The following is a 15,939-nucleotide window of genomic DNA, read 5'->3' on the forward strand; positions in this document are numbered from 1 at the left end:
GAAATAAATAAAAAAAAAGAAGGAGAGCTATAGAATTACTCCATACCTTTGTTAGACAAAGCGTTCATCCCGTGACCGCGGCTACGTTCGGCGACTGGCTGTCACCTCGAGCCCAAGCTCTTTATTACAACTCGCGAACAATTACAATCGGATTGAATAACTACAATTGTTTAATTACAGCTATAGTAGACTCTAGATTACAATGTTGCGGGATTATCCATAATTCCAAAGGCTCCGGTGTTCTTTCATCTCCGACATATATGTATAGATATACATATTTATAAATCTATCATTTCTTATTATACATAATATTTTGTACAGAATATTTTGCAAAGGGAAATCTCGCAAGTCATACAGATTGTATTTGTCCTTTGTTTTGACATATTTCCATATTTTGTTTTCATACATATTGTAGATATGTATGTATATTTAGCATTTTTCGCAAGTCTTCCGATACTACTCCTTTTTTGGTACCTTTTTCGCGATTAAAATATACATTTACAACCTCGATTTATGCATAAAAATGACAAACCTAATGGGATATATGTATCCAAAAGAAGCACATGTATTTTCTGTGCTCAATAAGATCAATAAAAAAAATGATTTGATAATATTTAAACAAAATAGGTAATTTACGCTATGAACTGAAAGAATACGACAAAAATTTTTAAAGTATCGTTCAATAACTTATAAAAATAAGATTTTTGTCATTGTGACTCTACAGTCATATACACTTCCCAAATAAGAATTAAAGATTTGTAAACATTTTTCATTTAGAAGATATTTACACATGTTTGTTATTGGTTTTTAAAGTTTTAGTCTTTTGTTTTATCTACAAATGATATTAACGGGAGATAACAATTTTTGCAGTGCACTAAATGTTGCTAATTCGACAAATCTTTTCGAGCATCTTGGAAAAAATAAAAAATGGGATGGAGCTTCGTTCGGGAAAATCATGGACGGATGGGTGAACAACGCAGGATATCCGGTTGTGAATGTAAAGCGAAACCATGACGATGAACTGCAGTTAAGTCAAGAACGATTTTCATTTTATGAAACTAAAAATGACGCAAACTGGTGGGTGCCTATAACTTACGTCAACTCGTCTAGCATGAACTTTAATAATACAACTCCAATTATATGGTTAAAACCAGGCCGTAATGAAACGATAAAATTTAATAAGGCAGAGAGATGGATTATTGTGAATACACAACAAGCAGGTGTGTAATATTGGCTATATTTAAAAATGTCTAGTACAGTAGACTATGATTATCATCATCAATTAATGGGAGATTTTGGGGTGATTCCTTGTAAGATTAAAATATAACAATGAAATCAATACATTTTCATTGTAGGATTTTGATCCTATTTAGTTTTAATATTTATAGAAACGTAGTTGAAAATATAACCCTGTTAAAAAGTATGGGGCCATTTCCTTGCAACTAATAAATTACAACAACTAATATTAATACAGCAGTAGTAATAAATGAAATAACATATTTCTTTTTAGGTTTATTGGGCACTATATTCGTCACATTATCTATGATTTCGCATAATTTCTACCCAACATAACATATTTTCGAACTCGTAACAAATTGAATACGTAAATAGTTCCAAAGCGGAAATATACCATATAAAACAAACTATATAAAAATTCAAGAATTCCAAAGATCTAATGAATTTTTTTATTTATATGGACGAAATACACTGAATATACATATATTAAAATTTATTACTATAGGTTTAACATCAATAATTTTCATTTTAGGATGAAATATGCTTAAAAATAATAAATATCCTGATACGATTAATGTGAGAAATAAAGAAATGGCGCGTTTCATGGTTATATATTTCGAATAATCAAGCTTCTGTGGTATAACTATTGTAGTACTAGAAAGACTGAATTAAAAATTCATATACTCATATACACGATCAAATTACTGATCTTGAAACAAGAATTTAGGAAGTAATATTTAGTCAGTGAATCTTCTAATTCTTTATTTATTTATTGTCTATTTTTCCTCTAACAAAAATTAAATTGTCCATTTTTAATATCATCTTTTGCCCTATAAAACGATAAATAGAATATAAGTGTTTTTTTAATAAATAGATTTGAAGAAAATTTAATACATAACTGTTTTGAAACTATTAACTAAAACATATGTAATACAAAATAATTTTAACTTTTTGAATGATAAACTGATGCTTAAGTTACTGCGTAGAAAAAAAAAACTATTTTTATGCAGGAATTTATAGTGATTTAATTACGCACCAATAATTGCAACTTAGATTGAATGAATTTTCAATTTCGTAAAATATAGTTGCTGTGAAAACTTATGAAATCTTTACATAGTTAGTAACAACATGTTTATGTAATAGTTAGAAACAACATGTTTATTATTATGCAGCTTTGTAAGAATTGCAAATTTAAATTTCGAGTTAGGAAGCTTACAAATCTTGAAAAAGTATTCTTATAAATATTTCAATACAATAATAATTATCGTAGCTTTAAATGTCATAATAATTTAATATTTTCATATATATAACAAACAATTACAACATGTTCTTAATTTATAATTGTGTTGTCTGAAAAATCATCAATTTTTAATGGTTTAACTATTTTGTAAAAAATTTCAAATATTTATTATACCGTAAAAGTATATCTCATCGTTATAAAAATATGTGTATGTATTATATTAATAATTAATTAAATTTTTTAAAAAGCGTGCAAGATAATTAAGCCAGCCGTTATTATAAATATATCTGAATTGGTCTAATCTTTTGCAAGATGAATAACACATACATACTTTTATTTTTTAATTAGTAGTTGCTCGGTTTCTTTTAGGTTATTATCGCGTGAACTATGAGCCAGAAATGTGGAAACTGTTATCGATGCAGTTGAATTCGGATAACTACGAGAATATCCACGTCGTAAACCGAGCTCAGTTAATCGATGATGCCTTAAACATGGCTCGCACTAACCGATTGAACTATACGGTTGCATTGACACTCACACTTTACCTTGAGAGAGAAACAGATTACGTGCCTTGGCAAACGACCTTCAGGAATATGCAATTTTTGCACAACATGTTACGTACTTCTGTACAATATAATAATTTTATGGTATGCATATATAATACGACTTAAAGAATCCAAATATTTCAATTCATAATTTCTGATATATTTTACTCATATTGGTAATTATATAGGTTATTATATAAGTCCAGCAGGTATGAACTATTTTTCCATAATAGTTATATTAATAACGGCTATTCTATTGATGATAGAGAAATTATTTTTCTAATTTATAGAATTATTAATTTAGTTTATTTTAAAAATTAAGTTTTTAATTGACTAAATAATATAATAGTCATATATTATTATACACACGATGAAAAATACCTACAAGCGATCTTTTCTAGTGTAATTTTTGTCCAATCATTCTATGATAAGCAGACTCCGAATATTTATGCAAATTCATATTTTTATGAACACAACTAAGGGATTAAGACCCAGACAGAAATTTAATTTACCTATTAAATACTAAACCGAGTACTGTACTTTGGATATTTTATAGATTTTTACATATCATGTTCATTCATAATATTTACGGTCTTGCACGTTTTCTATTTTAAAACAGACAGTAGGCAATTTTACACAAAAGATAATAGGCAGAAAAAATCGAATGTACGTAATAAAAAGGATGCACATATTATATTCCTTCCGAAAGATCTTTTTACTCTAATATAACCAATTTTTCTATTTCTGTTTAAATAAAAGTTCAAACACGTTGCAGAGTTATATTCGAAAAATAATGAAATCCGTGACGAGTCAAGTGAGGTATAAGCCGTATCAGAAAGGCGAAGAACTCGATATTGTGAAACTTCTTAGGATAAACGCAATGGAATGGGCCTGCAGAGCTGGCGTTGACGAATGCAAAGATTATACCAACAGAGAGTTCAACGCATGGTTAAGTAATTCCAGTAGATCGTAAGTTGCTATTTTTGCTCTCATTTGTTTCTTTTTTAATCTTCCTTACCTTTTATCGTTAACTTATTCACAATAAATGAAGATTTATCGATGGTGTATATCATTTTCAAATCTTGTGATTATATTGTTTTCCAATTGTTAAACGTAAATGCATTTTATTGAATCATGACGATTGCTATAATTATACGAAAACTTATGTACCACGCGATAGTAAAAGAAAATTAAAGAATATATATGTATATACATGACATATAAATATATAATATATGTATATGATATATATATAATATATGATATGTATATAATATAAATTCCTGACTGTATTCCGTTTTCTATATCATTTCCGATTGCTAGAATATTTCTTATGATTGAGAGAAATAATCGTTAATTAGTATGCGTTATTCCAGTTTTCAATTGCATGCAAAAAGTTTCTTTGAAACATTAGAAACCCTTTTTGTCGATTGAAACGAAAGCAAGACGTTGAATCACAAAAAATGGATCGAAGCAGGATTAAATGATATTGCCGATATAGAGATAGTCAGTATGTATAGCGCAAGATGAATTATTTAGCAAAAAAAGTAATTACTTTATTTACAGATTTGACATTGACTTGAAAAACAATATTCTTTGCGATGGAATAAGATCTGCAAATAAAAAAGTGTGGAACTACACTCTGACCGAATTGTTGAAAACAAAGGACGAAGACGAAAAAAAGAGTTTACTTTCTCTCTTGGCTTGTTCCGAGTCAGTAGATCTTCTGAAGGAATACTTGCACATGTCTATTCAGGAAAACGCAACTGTGACATTTAATAATGCAGTTCTAAATGTAGTGTCTCAGAATCCAAAGGGTGTCAGCATTGCTCTGGAAGTGCTGACTAACGAAATTGAGAAGATAAAAAAATTGTAATTGACAATTGGATTTGTTTTCGTTGAGAATCCGATTAAATAATATCGAGGTGTGATTGGTTCGGAATAATCTACAGAACTTTTTGATTTCAGGAACAAAGCTGAAGACGTCATCAAATCGAGTGTTGACATAATTGCAAGCGCAATTACAAATAAGGATCAACTTACACAGGTACGATAACGTTTAATTAAAATATATTAGCTTTAAAACTTTATTTTTATTCCTATTTTATTTCTTTTTACTTTAATTAAATGCATTGGTCAGTCTTTATCACAAAATGAATTTTAACAAAGCCTCTAATATAATTTTTCTTTTTCCTTATGGAAATATGCTCTAATTGTCTTTCTTCATGCACTCATACGTTTCCTTTGTCTGATCTAACTTATAAATATTTTCAATCATTTTTATATGATAAGAGTAGAATTGAAAAGGACAAGATGGCTAATCAATATATTTGACGTATACTTTGGTTATTATGTTCTTACAAAAAATCGTTATTAGAATAGCTAACAGTGAAAAGAGATACATAATGAATCCGAAGAAAACTTATACGAACAAATGTTTAAACGTGCTATTCACAATTGTCGTAGTATTAGAAAGTTTCATAATCGTAACGTAAAAGCACATGTAAAAAATATGATGAGTTGATATATCAAAAGATATAAAGGTCCTCAAAATAGGTAACAGATTTATGAAATATTATAAATGATTATAATCAAGGATATATTCAAAATTATAGCATTCAACATTTTTTAAATATTCAATAATTGGTTATTGAGATTTATAATTGCTGATTATATTCCTTCCTTGTGGTTTTCCATTATATAGTAGTAACTTAAACTTCATACTAGTAAATATATCTATAAAAATTATGAAATTTACTTAGTACTTAAGTAGTTAACAATCGTTCGTTTATTAACTTTTGAACGAGTAACTTGTATATTTGCCTAAGCAGTATGTATCATTTTGAGTAAGTTTCTCCAGTTATTGATAATTAATAGTATGCAATCATTTTTTACTTGACAGTTAATTATGTTTTTGACGAAGGAGAGATTGAAACCAAACACTCTTCAGACTATCTTATTGAAGGCAACCAGAAATTTGGAATGGCTAAACGTCCATCAAGAAACCATTGAGAACTGGTTGTACACTCACAGGAACTATTTCAACTCCTCCAGTTCGCTGACGTTTGCAACGCTTCTCATTATATTCTCAATATTTATTACCAGATTTTACTAAAAACTTATTCAGTTTAACTGTAGTTAGAATGTATTCAATTGGTTCATCGAGCAACCGAGTCACATAAAAATACAATTAAGTATTAGAACAAATCGAGAATGATCATCTGTATAGAATGCATTAATACGATCATGGAATCAATAATTCGATAGAGAGATGTAATATATAATCCATGAAGATGTGGAATATTTTTATAATTTAATGTGATTGTAAGGAAACCTATTTTGTCCAAACATATTTTTATATTACGTTAAAAAATATTTAATAAAGAGTGAAATCTGAATGTCGTTCCGGATTTTCTTATTTGATTCGTACAAGTTAATCTATTTACAATAATATTAACAAAGAAAAGGAATATCATTATAACATGAAATATAAATAGTAACTTTAATCGTATGAAGCTGTTTAGAAATATGTTACATATTAATTAAGATGCATAATTTGTATAGTAAATGTTCTTACATGCGTTATGCATTGGTACAATCATGTATGTATATAGGTATTATGTCATTTACTTAAAACTCCAGTTAGTGTTTAATAACTTAATATTTTATAATATTACAAATAATATTGTAACTGTATGAATATAGGTATATGATAAAGAGACTTAAGAGTAAATAAAGTATTGAGTGACTTATATAATTTCATATTTTCGCTCGGAATAAGACAATGTACATGTATAATTTTAACCTTTTGCCTTCATCAGCCTTGTTAACTCTGGTTGATTCCAACTTCTTAACTCTTCAACTTGTCCGGGTACTACGTCTTTTCAATGTGATTCCCGAGATATCTCGCAACAATGATTATGGTATAATTGCTAATGTAACGATCTCTTATACAGAGTGGATCGGAAATCATAAAAATAACCGAGCACGGGATGAATCTATATGAAAAAATAAGTTAAACATATAGAATACAAATTTTGCATATGACGCTTCGTTTCAGAGACAATCGAGTTTGAAAATTTGTCAAGTATACTTCAACTGGACTAATTAATACGAGATTATCATACATGTAAAAATCAGTTTAATATATTAAAGAATATAGAAAAATTTCCGTTTAAAATCTCATTTTCAAGAAAATAAATTTTAAACATGTTTAATTACGAACTGATCTGATACACACGCATGACATATTTTCAAATTTATCTTTCTTGAAGAAATAAAGCATCAGACGAGAAAATTTTATTCTACATTTTTTACTTATTTTCACATGTAGTTTAAACTCCTATCGACTATTTATTCTTCTTTAATCCCAGAATTAGGCCAAATTTAGATATACTTGTCAAATTTTCAAACTCGATTTTCTTGAAAACAGAGTCTCGGATGAAAAAGCGTTATGTCAAAATTTTTTCTTAGTATTTTATGTAGAATCACCCCTTGCCCCGTAGTGCTACGATTTCCGCCCTAACCTGTATGATAATAATTACAGCAAGATATTTAAATGAGAAAAATTAAATTAAAAATAAATTAAAAAAAGAGAATTATAAAAACGACAATAAAAAAATTGATATTTTTAAAATAATAATTTGCGGGAGAAATGGATAAAGCGAGGGGTGAAAGTGGTACTTACTTTTGACAGGTAGTTTCTTAGTTTATACATTTTTTTTGTTCTGCAAGTGAAATTGATTAAATTTGTTATAATTAAAAAATAACTATAATAAAAGTTATATGTGTATAATATATCTTTAATAGAATATGGGAATTGAAGGAGTTTCTGTCGAACCTTCGTAGAGATAAAACGTGTTTACAAGCAAGTGTCAACAAGTAATAACGGAAGTACAAGCAAAGGTGTTTAAACTCCCAATAACTAACCTTATTAGAGCAACAGCTTTTTAATTTCATCGTTAACTTAAAAAGAATAAAAAGGAGAACTGCAACTGTCTCTGATTACGGAGACATTTGCAGATATGTTTTTAGAAATATAGCATCGGTGACAGCAAAATTTCATCCTACTACATCCTATGAAAAAATGATGCAACAAGTCCAACATCCTACAAAAGAAATTGAAAGACCTTATAGTGCAACAATATACAGTGGCGATAAATAATATAGTCTGCTCACTAGAGCTATTGGGATGAATTTGACCTGATCTAACGGAACGTTCTTAAATAAATCGCTGCCAAATATTGTAGAAAATAAATATTTCGTGTTGCTCTACCTGAAAAGTTTATGCTAAGTGCGTGGAAATTCAATATAGCAAAAATTACCACTTCTTTGGTACATTTTTTAAAATATCTGCTCTAAAAACGCACTTTTGTACAAAAAGTTTCATATATTTTTTGTGTATAGTGACTATAAAGTTAAAACAAGGTCAGATAGAACACATGTTCATATGAACGTTTTTCATTATGCCTCTTCTTCACTCCTGAAGTCGGTCCCACATATTATGATACATTCTCTATAGAGATAATAGAATATATGTATTCATACTATGTAAGAATATGATAAAGCATAAAGTAAATTAACGCCACTTTGCGTAAAATAGTAATAAATCATCTAGTTTATTTTCATGAAGTTAATACTATTATAGATAGAAGTAAATTACAAAAATTGAACTAATTCTTCTTGTTCTCAAAAGAGAAAGACAATGAAAAATCTAAAGCACTATTTTTATACTTGCCTTCCTTTATACTTCGTAGACTAAATTTTATAAAATACAAGTTAACATATCTGCTAAATTATTAATTTTCCAACATAAATAGGTTGATAACTTTTCACAGGGAATATCAAGACGGAACGATTCATGTATTAAAGAATATATAATTTCATTAGAAACAGTAAAGGTGAGCTTCATATGTCCTCTATGTTTCTACCTACAATAAACTATTGGCATCAAATTACGCATCCCCAATTTAGCTTTTGTTTGAAACATTTTTCAGTATTATGAATAATCTCAGAGATATTTATAAGTATGGATTTAAATGGAATAATAGAAGCCTTAGAAATTAGTAAGGTTATACTTAAGTCGTAAATTAGTAAAATGTGGAAAAGTTTTTAATATATAAACGAGAAATTATTTTTTATAACCTTATCTGGAAAATCAATAGGCAGGATTAATTAAATAAGGCAAATCTGTTAAGTAGATAATACTTTAATTATCGGTACAATATGCCGTCTTACATCTGGATTAACCAGATTATAAATATCCCTTGTTTCTTTTCAATTAAAAACCCCAGCCTAGAATCAGGCGCTACTCTGCTGGAGAGGCCCCGTGATCGGTTTTCTCAAGGGACAGCTCCAATCTCAATCCTCTGATGGAGGCCACGCATGCCATTTCTGGGTAGCACGTCAGTGCCGAGTCCAGAGGCATCGGTGTCTGTAGCACCTCGTCATATGCGAGGTCCCAGAAGAGTGGGCCTAGTACAGACCCTTGCGGGACCTTGCTAACCACTTCTCTACCCCGGTTAGTGTAGATAATACTCCGGTTCGTGAGATACATCCCAACTACGCCCTGGAAGTAGGAAACGCCAGGGCCCCCTCTATCTTCCCTTAGGGCAGACATGACAGACCTTAAACATTGTTTAGATTCTGGACACTCGAAAGATGGTTACTTTGGCTTTCGCATCAGTAATCTAACACAAATGTCACAATGAGACCGTTTTATTTTAAATTTGTAGTTAATATAAATTTCATTAACATATTAACGACATTTTCCTAATTAAAATGAGATCAAACACAAATTGTTATAAAATTTTATAGTAAATTTGATATAAAAGTATATATATGAATACTATTTCCAATAGTAAATTTTTAAATATGATTTCAAATAGTCACATTATTCGATTTTATAAAAGTATTATATTTGGTCTCATTTTAATTCAAAAAATCTCACCAAGGCATAGTGTGTTGGTCAGTGAACAAAAATAAGAAATTCTGAGTGTCAAATCTCGAAATTATCCTGTCATAAAGTACTAGTAACAAACTATTATTCGTAATATTACTCGTAATTTTTACTGAATCTATCAATTTGTAGTTAGAGTTGATACATATAGTTTATTGTAAAAATAAACGCACTTTCCAATTTAATTTTCATAAATTATCTTTAATATTGTAGTACCTTTAAAATGGGTAAGTAATTGTAATGCAATAATAACAAGTCATCCTAATTGTTTATATAAAATAGTACCTTATAGTACCTTAAATAGTACCTTACAAAATAGCACATAATGGTACTTTGTAAAAGTACCAAAAAAGTACTGCTTTCTCCGTGGAGAAAACCTTCATAGACGCCCCGCGCTCTCCGGGGAAAGGGCGCCGGGTAGTGCCGGATTCATACCGTCGTACTTGGTGCATGGCGGAAGGGGCCCTGGAACCGTTCATAAGCCCCCTTCGCGCCGAGTTTACCTCGAGTTATGTGAAAAAGTACCTCGCGAACCGAAACGCTTCGAAATTTGCCGAACGCTTCGACTCTCAGTAATTTCTTTTCTTTCACTCGCGTTGTCTTTTTCTACGTTTGGCATGTCTAAGATCTCACTTTCGAAGAATAAAGTCGTTTCTACCTCTCCATAATTGCAGAACTTGGGTCCCAAATTCCTGGCTATTATCGGTATTGTTTTTTAATTCCTAGTACACTTGGTCATAAAATATATTCCAAGATATCAAATGACAGAAGGATTAAAGTTAATCAATATTGTTTCGTACGAAATTTTTATTTATGTTATCAAAGTATTATTGTATCTCAATAAATGGTAAAGAACATTGTGTTATTTTATATGGTGGCCCAATTTATATGTCGGAGAGGGGACAGCAATAGGATTGTGGGCGTTGGATAAATCTTCATTGGAACTGGCCATCGTCGTGGTATAACAAAGGTACGGTTTGCTAACACAAATATGGATAGTACAGGCTTGACAATCAACCATGGCGGTTGGACACTCGCGATACTAGTGATATTGGTCTTAGGTTCAATAACGAATCCGCGGCCAACGGGATGATAGATCTACTTGCTCACTACACTAACGCAAGCGTGTAACACTCACGAACCGTAAGGCGTTACTTTTCGTCGATGAGATCGCAAAAAAGAATGAATCTCCGTCCTGATGATGCTACCGAGGAAAACTATGATGGGATGTGTCTAAAGACGCGAGATCATCGGATTCGTCGAGGACAACCTTCGTTCAGAAAGTAAAGGAAATTGGCGTTGCTGCTAATTGGTCAATTTCTATATCGGTGGTTAGAAAAAGATGCTAGCCGCCCTCGAGGGAAAGTTGCTAGTGGGAGACGCCGTTTTTTGAAAAATATGTCTCCCCTATCTTCCCGTAGTTGGGACGAAGACCGTTTGTCTGTTTGAAGGATTTTAGTTAGCTAAATCTTAAGATTTATAACGGGCCCTCAGGCTAGCTGCACATGTACTGCGGAGACGCATCGACATCTGGCAATCATCTTACTCGAAGAATAGGGTCTGCGTGTGGCGAGCTACGGGACAGAGACCGTTGGAATGTTTACTGTCGAGTGTTACAACTATTTCCTTTTTAAAGAGAGCTATAGAATTACTCCATGCCTTTGTTAGGCAAAGCGTTCATCCCGTGACCGCGGCTACGTTCGGCGACTGACTGTCGCCCCGAGCCCAAGTTTATTATCACAAATCACAAACAAGTACAATGATAGCAAATCGCTTAATTAGAGCTGTAAACTTTAATTACAATTTTACGGATTTTCCGAAGTTCCAGAGAGAAGGTCTCTGGTGTCCTCTCATCTCCGATATATATATTATATTTGTTAAATGCTTTTGCGTTAATCTTTCGTTACTCCAAATTGAAAATTGGAGTTAATTCTAGATTTTGCACAGGTTTAAGTTATTCTGTTGTACATTTTTCTCACTTTTCCATTTTTAGTTCTTTGAATCTTTTTGTTTCCTTTATTTTTGTATTCTTTATTATCTTTTTAATCTTTTTTATTTAGTTTCAACGCGAATGATTTGGATGTGTACTGTGTGTCCAGTGCATATTATATATGTCGTGCTTATTATGTACTCTGTTTCTACGAAAATCACGAAACATGTTCGAATTGAGCATGTGTCTACTCCGATGCTTAGACTGATCCACAATAGTTGCGCTTGTGTAAAGAACTTTCCTCGTTCCCAGCGATATTTTGGCTAATTTTTAATTGTCAATAAATAGAAAACAAAGCCGAAAAAATTTTTTATTATTGACTTTCATCTTATTTTAACTTCAAGAATCACCAATTAAATTTTTTACGCCTGTATATTGTATGTTCTTACTACAAGTCGATAAAATTCTGTCTGATCTTCATTACACTCATTTTATAATGTTGAAGCATAAATACACATCGAATTATAAAGTACTTGTAATCAATGAACGTTATTAATTTGCATTAAGATAGCTTCTGCATATATATAGGATGAACAACATAACCTGATCGCCTTGAATATCTGTTGTTTTGATGATAGGAATCATCATAGCGTGATAGCGAAATCATAACGAAATCACTCCAATGATCTGTAACACTGTAACCTTCATGTGACCTGAAGTACAAAAGAGTTATAAATATTTGGGAGTAGATGCGAATAATGAAATACTACGGTGGAGAGATTGCTACAGGAAAATTTATAATTCTTCGACAAGTCGTATACTTTTCTTTTGTACGTGGAGAAATCCTCTTGGACACTCCGCTGTTGCTAATAATCGCGTAACAGCAGAGTAGTGTCGGACTCCTACCGACTAAAACTCCATGATGACCATCCTACGCGTATGACAGGAGTGCTCCAGGAACCTCTTATGAATTAACTTCTGTTGCACAACCTAACCCCTTCCCGCGTCCTCTTGTTCGAGCCAGTCCTAATAATTCCTGACTATTCAATTTGGCGTTAGGGGGGCCATTGCCCCTAGCGCTGTCACCCCTTCTAGACGTGGTTCGTTGGGACGGCGATGGAGCGGCTCTAGGTCGCCTGACTGCCATCTTCCTCCATCGTCTTATCCTACAAGGGTGAGAGTTTTTCTTTCTCTCCCATTCTGCTCGCTCCTTCGCGAGCATAACTCGATCGCAGAAGAGGCGGACGGCCTCGTATTCTTGTGACCCTCTCAACATCGCTTCTATAATCGCTAAGGGGGTCAATCTTTCTCCTGTGGCGTGTCGCAGAGTGTAGCGGGGCAACTTCCACGCCGGTGTCCCTGCCCTCTCCGCAGTGGTGACAAATGACAAATGAACACGCCGTATCGAATGAGCACCTGGGCCGTCCTGTACCGCGCCTCGATGTTCGCCTCCCTCGTTGATCAGCTGGGATCGTCATTGGTCCTACGCGTCCTCCTCGGTGGTTCCTAGGTCGTTTGGGGCCGCCTGCTCAGTCAAGTATTCTCCCGGGTCTCATACTCTCCAGCATGCGTATCTCCTTTCGTGCGCCAGTGCCCGAAGCTCCTACGGGGGGACGCGCCTAGAGCGGTTGCCGATGCGTGGGACACCGTCCGGTATCCCCTAATAATTCCGATAGCGGTTACCCTGTGCAGCCTTCTGAGAAACAGGATGCTGTGACGACTCGCCATTAGATTGTCCGCCCATACCGGGGCCCCGTACATCACTTGGGACCGAACGACGCCCTCGTATAGTCGGCGCACCGCAACTCCCACCACGCCGATGTTCGGCAGCAGGCCGCACATGGCATTGGCAGCNNGCTGCCGATACCTTCGGAATCAGGGAGTCGAAGTGCGGCTCGAACGTCCAGTGGCTGTCGACGACGAGACATAAGTATTTCTTCTGCGATCCCACCCCGACGGTTTCGCCTGCCATGTTTATGCTTAGACCGGGCAGTGGAGTCCCTCGCCTTTTCTTGTCGTAAAACCAGATGGCCTCCGACTTCGCAGGGGAGACCCTCAGGCCCAGTTCGCGCACAGCACGAAACGCGCAGGCCGTTACGATTTCGCCGATGCGCAGCATCTCGTGCCAACCACGACTTCCGACCAGGACCAGAGTGTCATCCGCATAGCGCACCATGGCCGCGCCCGGGGACCGACAAGTCTTATACTAGCGTTCACTTGTAGTACAAAAGACTATAGCGGAGTATAGATATTTAGAGATTTAGTTATAAAATGTTTTCAACATTTAAACGCCTATTGCTTCAATTTAACATTTAATTTAACATTTACACACGCGCGCGTACACACACACGCATACGCACACGCACACACACACGTTACACAACCAAACGTTACAACACGCACAAACGTTAGGTTTGGTAACGGTATGATTTGTTACAATATCGTTTAATACTCCGTCAGTCTATGTGTATGCAGTCACCATTCGTCACTCACTACTTTCGTTACGACGGTTTTCATTTAATACGCTGACAACACTTCTTGACAACGCTGACAACACTCCTTGACGACGCTGACAACACCCGCTCAATATCTCCCAGGCAATCCGTCTACGATACTACACTATACTACATATATTTGTATGTCGGAGATAAGAGGACATCGGTGCCTTCCCTCTGAAACCTCGGGAAAATCCATAAAAACATTGTAATTAAAATCTACAGTTGTAATTAAACGATTTTCCGTCATTCTACCCAATTGTATTTGTTTGAGATTTGTGACAATGAGCTTGGGCTCAAGTCGACAATTAGTCGCCGAACGTAGCCGCGGTCAACAGGACGAACCCTCCGTCTAATAAAGGCATTGAGTAATCCTATAGCTCTCCTTAAAAGAAATATTTGTAGCGGCACGTGGCAGTAAACATTCCAACGGTTTCTGCCCCGTGGCTCGCCACACGCAGATCCTATTCTCCGGGCAGAATATTTATTTTACTATTTATGACATTATTTAATACATACTCTTATACATAAATTTACTGTCGGATATAACATTTTTTCGTTTTAATTGTTACTATTGATATACATACATAGCGGGTTACGAAAATATTTGAACCCTTTTCTCTTTTTGCAGATATATAAAATATATTTACACATGATTTATGTTTTAAAAATGTATCCTTTTAATTTGTTTTAATCACAAATAAATAAAATATAACGGTTTAAAATAATATGATATCTATAATAAGAAGGGAACATCAAGATTATGTCTACAAAATTCTAAAATAATTCAACAACCTACATATACACATATATGATATTTATAGTATTTATATGAATACCAGGTGCTGAGGCACTTACACAGCACAAGTTCAGTTAGCCTGAGGACCCGCTATAAAACCTGGGTTTTTTTGGTAATTAAGATTTTTCAAACGGATAGGCAGTCTTTGTCCCAAATTGACCAATTGACAGCGACGTCAATTTCCCTTACTTTCGGAACGAGGGCTATACTGAACGAATCCGATGATCTCGTGTCCTTAGACACACCTCATCATAGTTTTCCTCTGTGGCATCATTGGGACGAAAAGTCATTCCATCGACAAAAAGATTAACGCCTTTCGGTCAGTGAATATTAACAAAGAATACGACTTAGATTTTGCGAGTGCGTACGACTACCATCCCGTCGTCCGCGGATTCGTTATCGAACCTAAGACCATTGTCACTAGCGTCGCAAGTGTGTGATCATTGTGAGTTTGTGTCAACTCTGTAACATTTTTGTGTGTGTCAAAAAAGTAACTTCAGTGTAAGAAAATGGATAGCTCCAATGAAGAATCCTTACCTGTCCCAAGCCCCCGCCACGAGGACGTCTGGAGCCCAGATTCGGATTTAGATTCGACATGTATAATATTTCGAGTATACGTGTTTACGCATGCTCGAGAAATATTTTTTTTTCTTTTTATTTACAAGCAATCAATTCTTGCATTGAGAATTTTGAGTGTTTCTCTGGCGTGGTGCAATGACATGGCTAATTATTTATA

General features: G+C 33.8%; 1 protein-coding gene across 1 annotated transcript in view; it reads left to right on the forward strand.

The window, feature by feature from the left end:
• Positions 1 to 6,339, forward strand: part of LOC100741130 (aminopeptidase N) — a 23,073-nt gene extending 16,734 nt beyond the window's left edge. Inside the window, exons 6-11 of the mRNA XM_003487283.4 lie at positions 871 to 1,220; positions 2,846 to 3,123; positions 3,797 to 3,990; positions 4,588 to 4,893; positions 4,990 to 5,068; positions 5,924 to 6,339. Of these exons, the coding sequence (XP_003487331.2) occupies positions 871 to 1,220; positions 2,846 to 3,123; positions 3,797 to 3,990; positions 4,588 to 4,893; positions 4,990 to 5,068; positions 5,924 to 6,136 (1,420 nt within the window). The 3' untranslated portion in view covers positions 6,137 to 6,339. The remainder of the gene's footprint in view (positions 1 to 870; positions 1,221 to 2,845; positions 3,124 to 3,796; positions 3,991 to 4,587; positions 4,894 to 4,989; positions 5,069 to 5,923) is intronic.
• Positions 6,340 to 15,939: the final 9,600 nt, after the last annotated feature.

The sequence above is a fragment of the Bombus impatiens genome, unplaced genomic scaffold (assembly GCF_000188095.3).
Source record: "Bombus impatiens unplaced genomic scaffold, BIMP_2.2 scf_0148, whole genome shotgun sequence".
Classification (NCBI taxonomy): domain Eukaryota; kingdom Metazoa; phylum Arthropoda; class Insecta; order Hymenoptera; family Apidae; genus Bombus; species Bombus impatiens.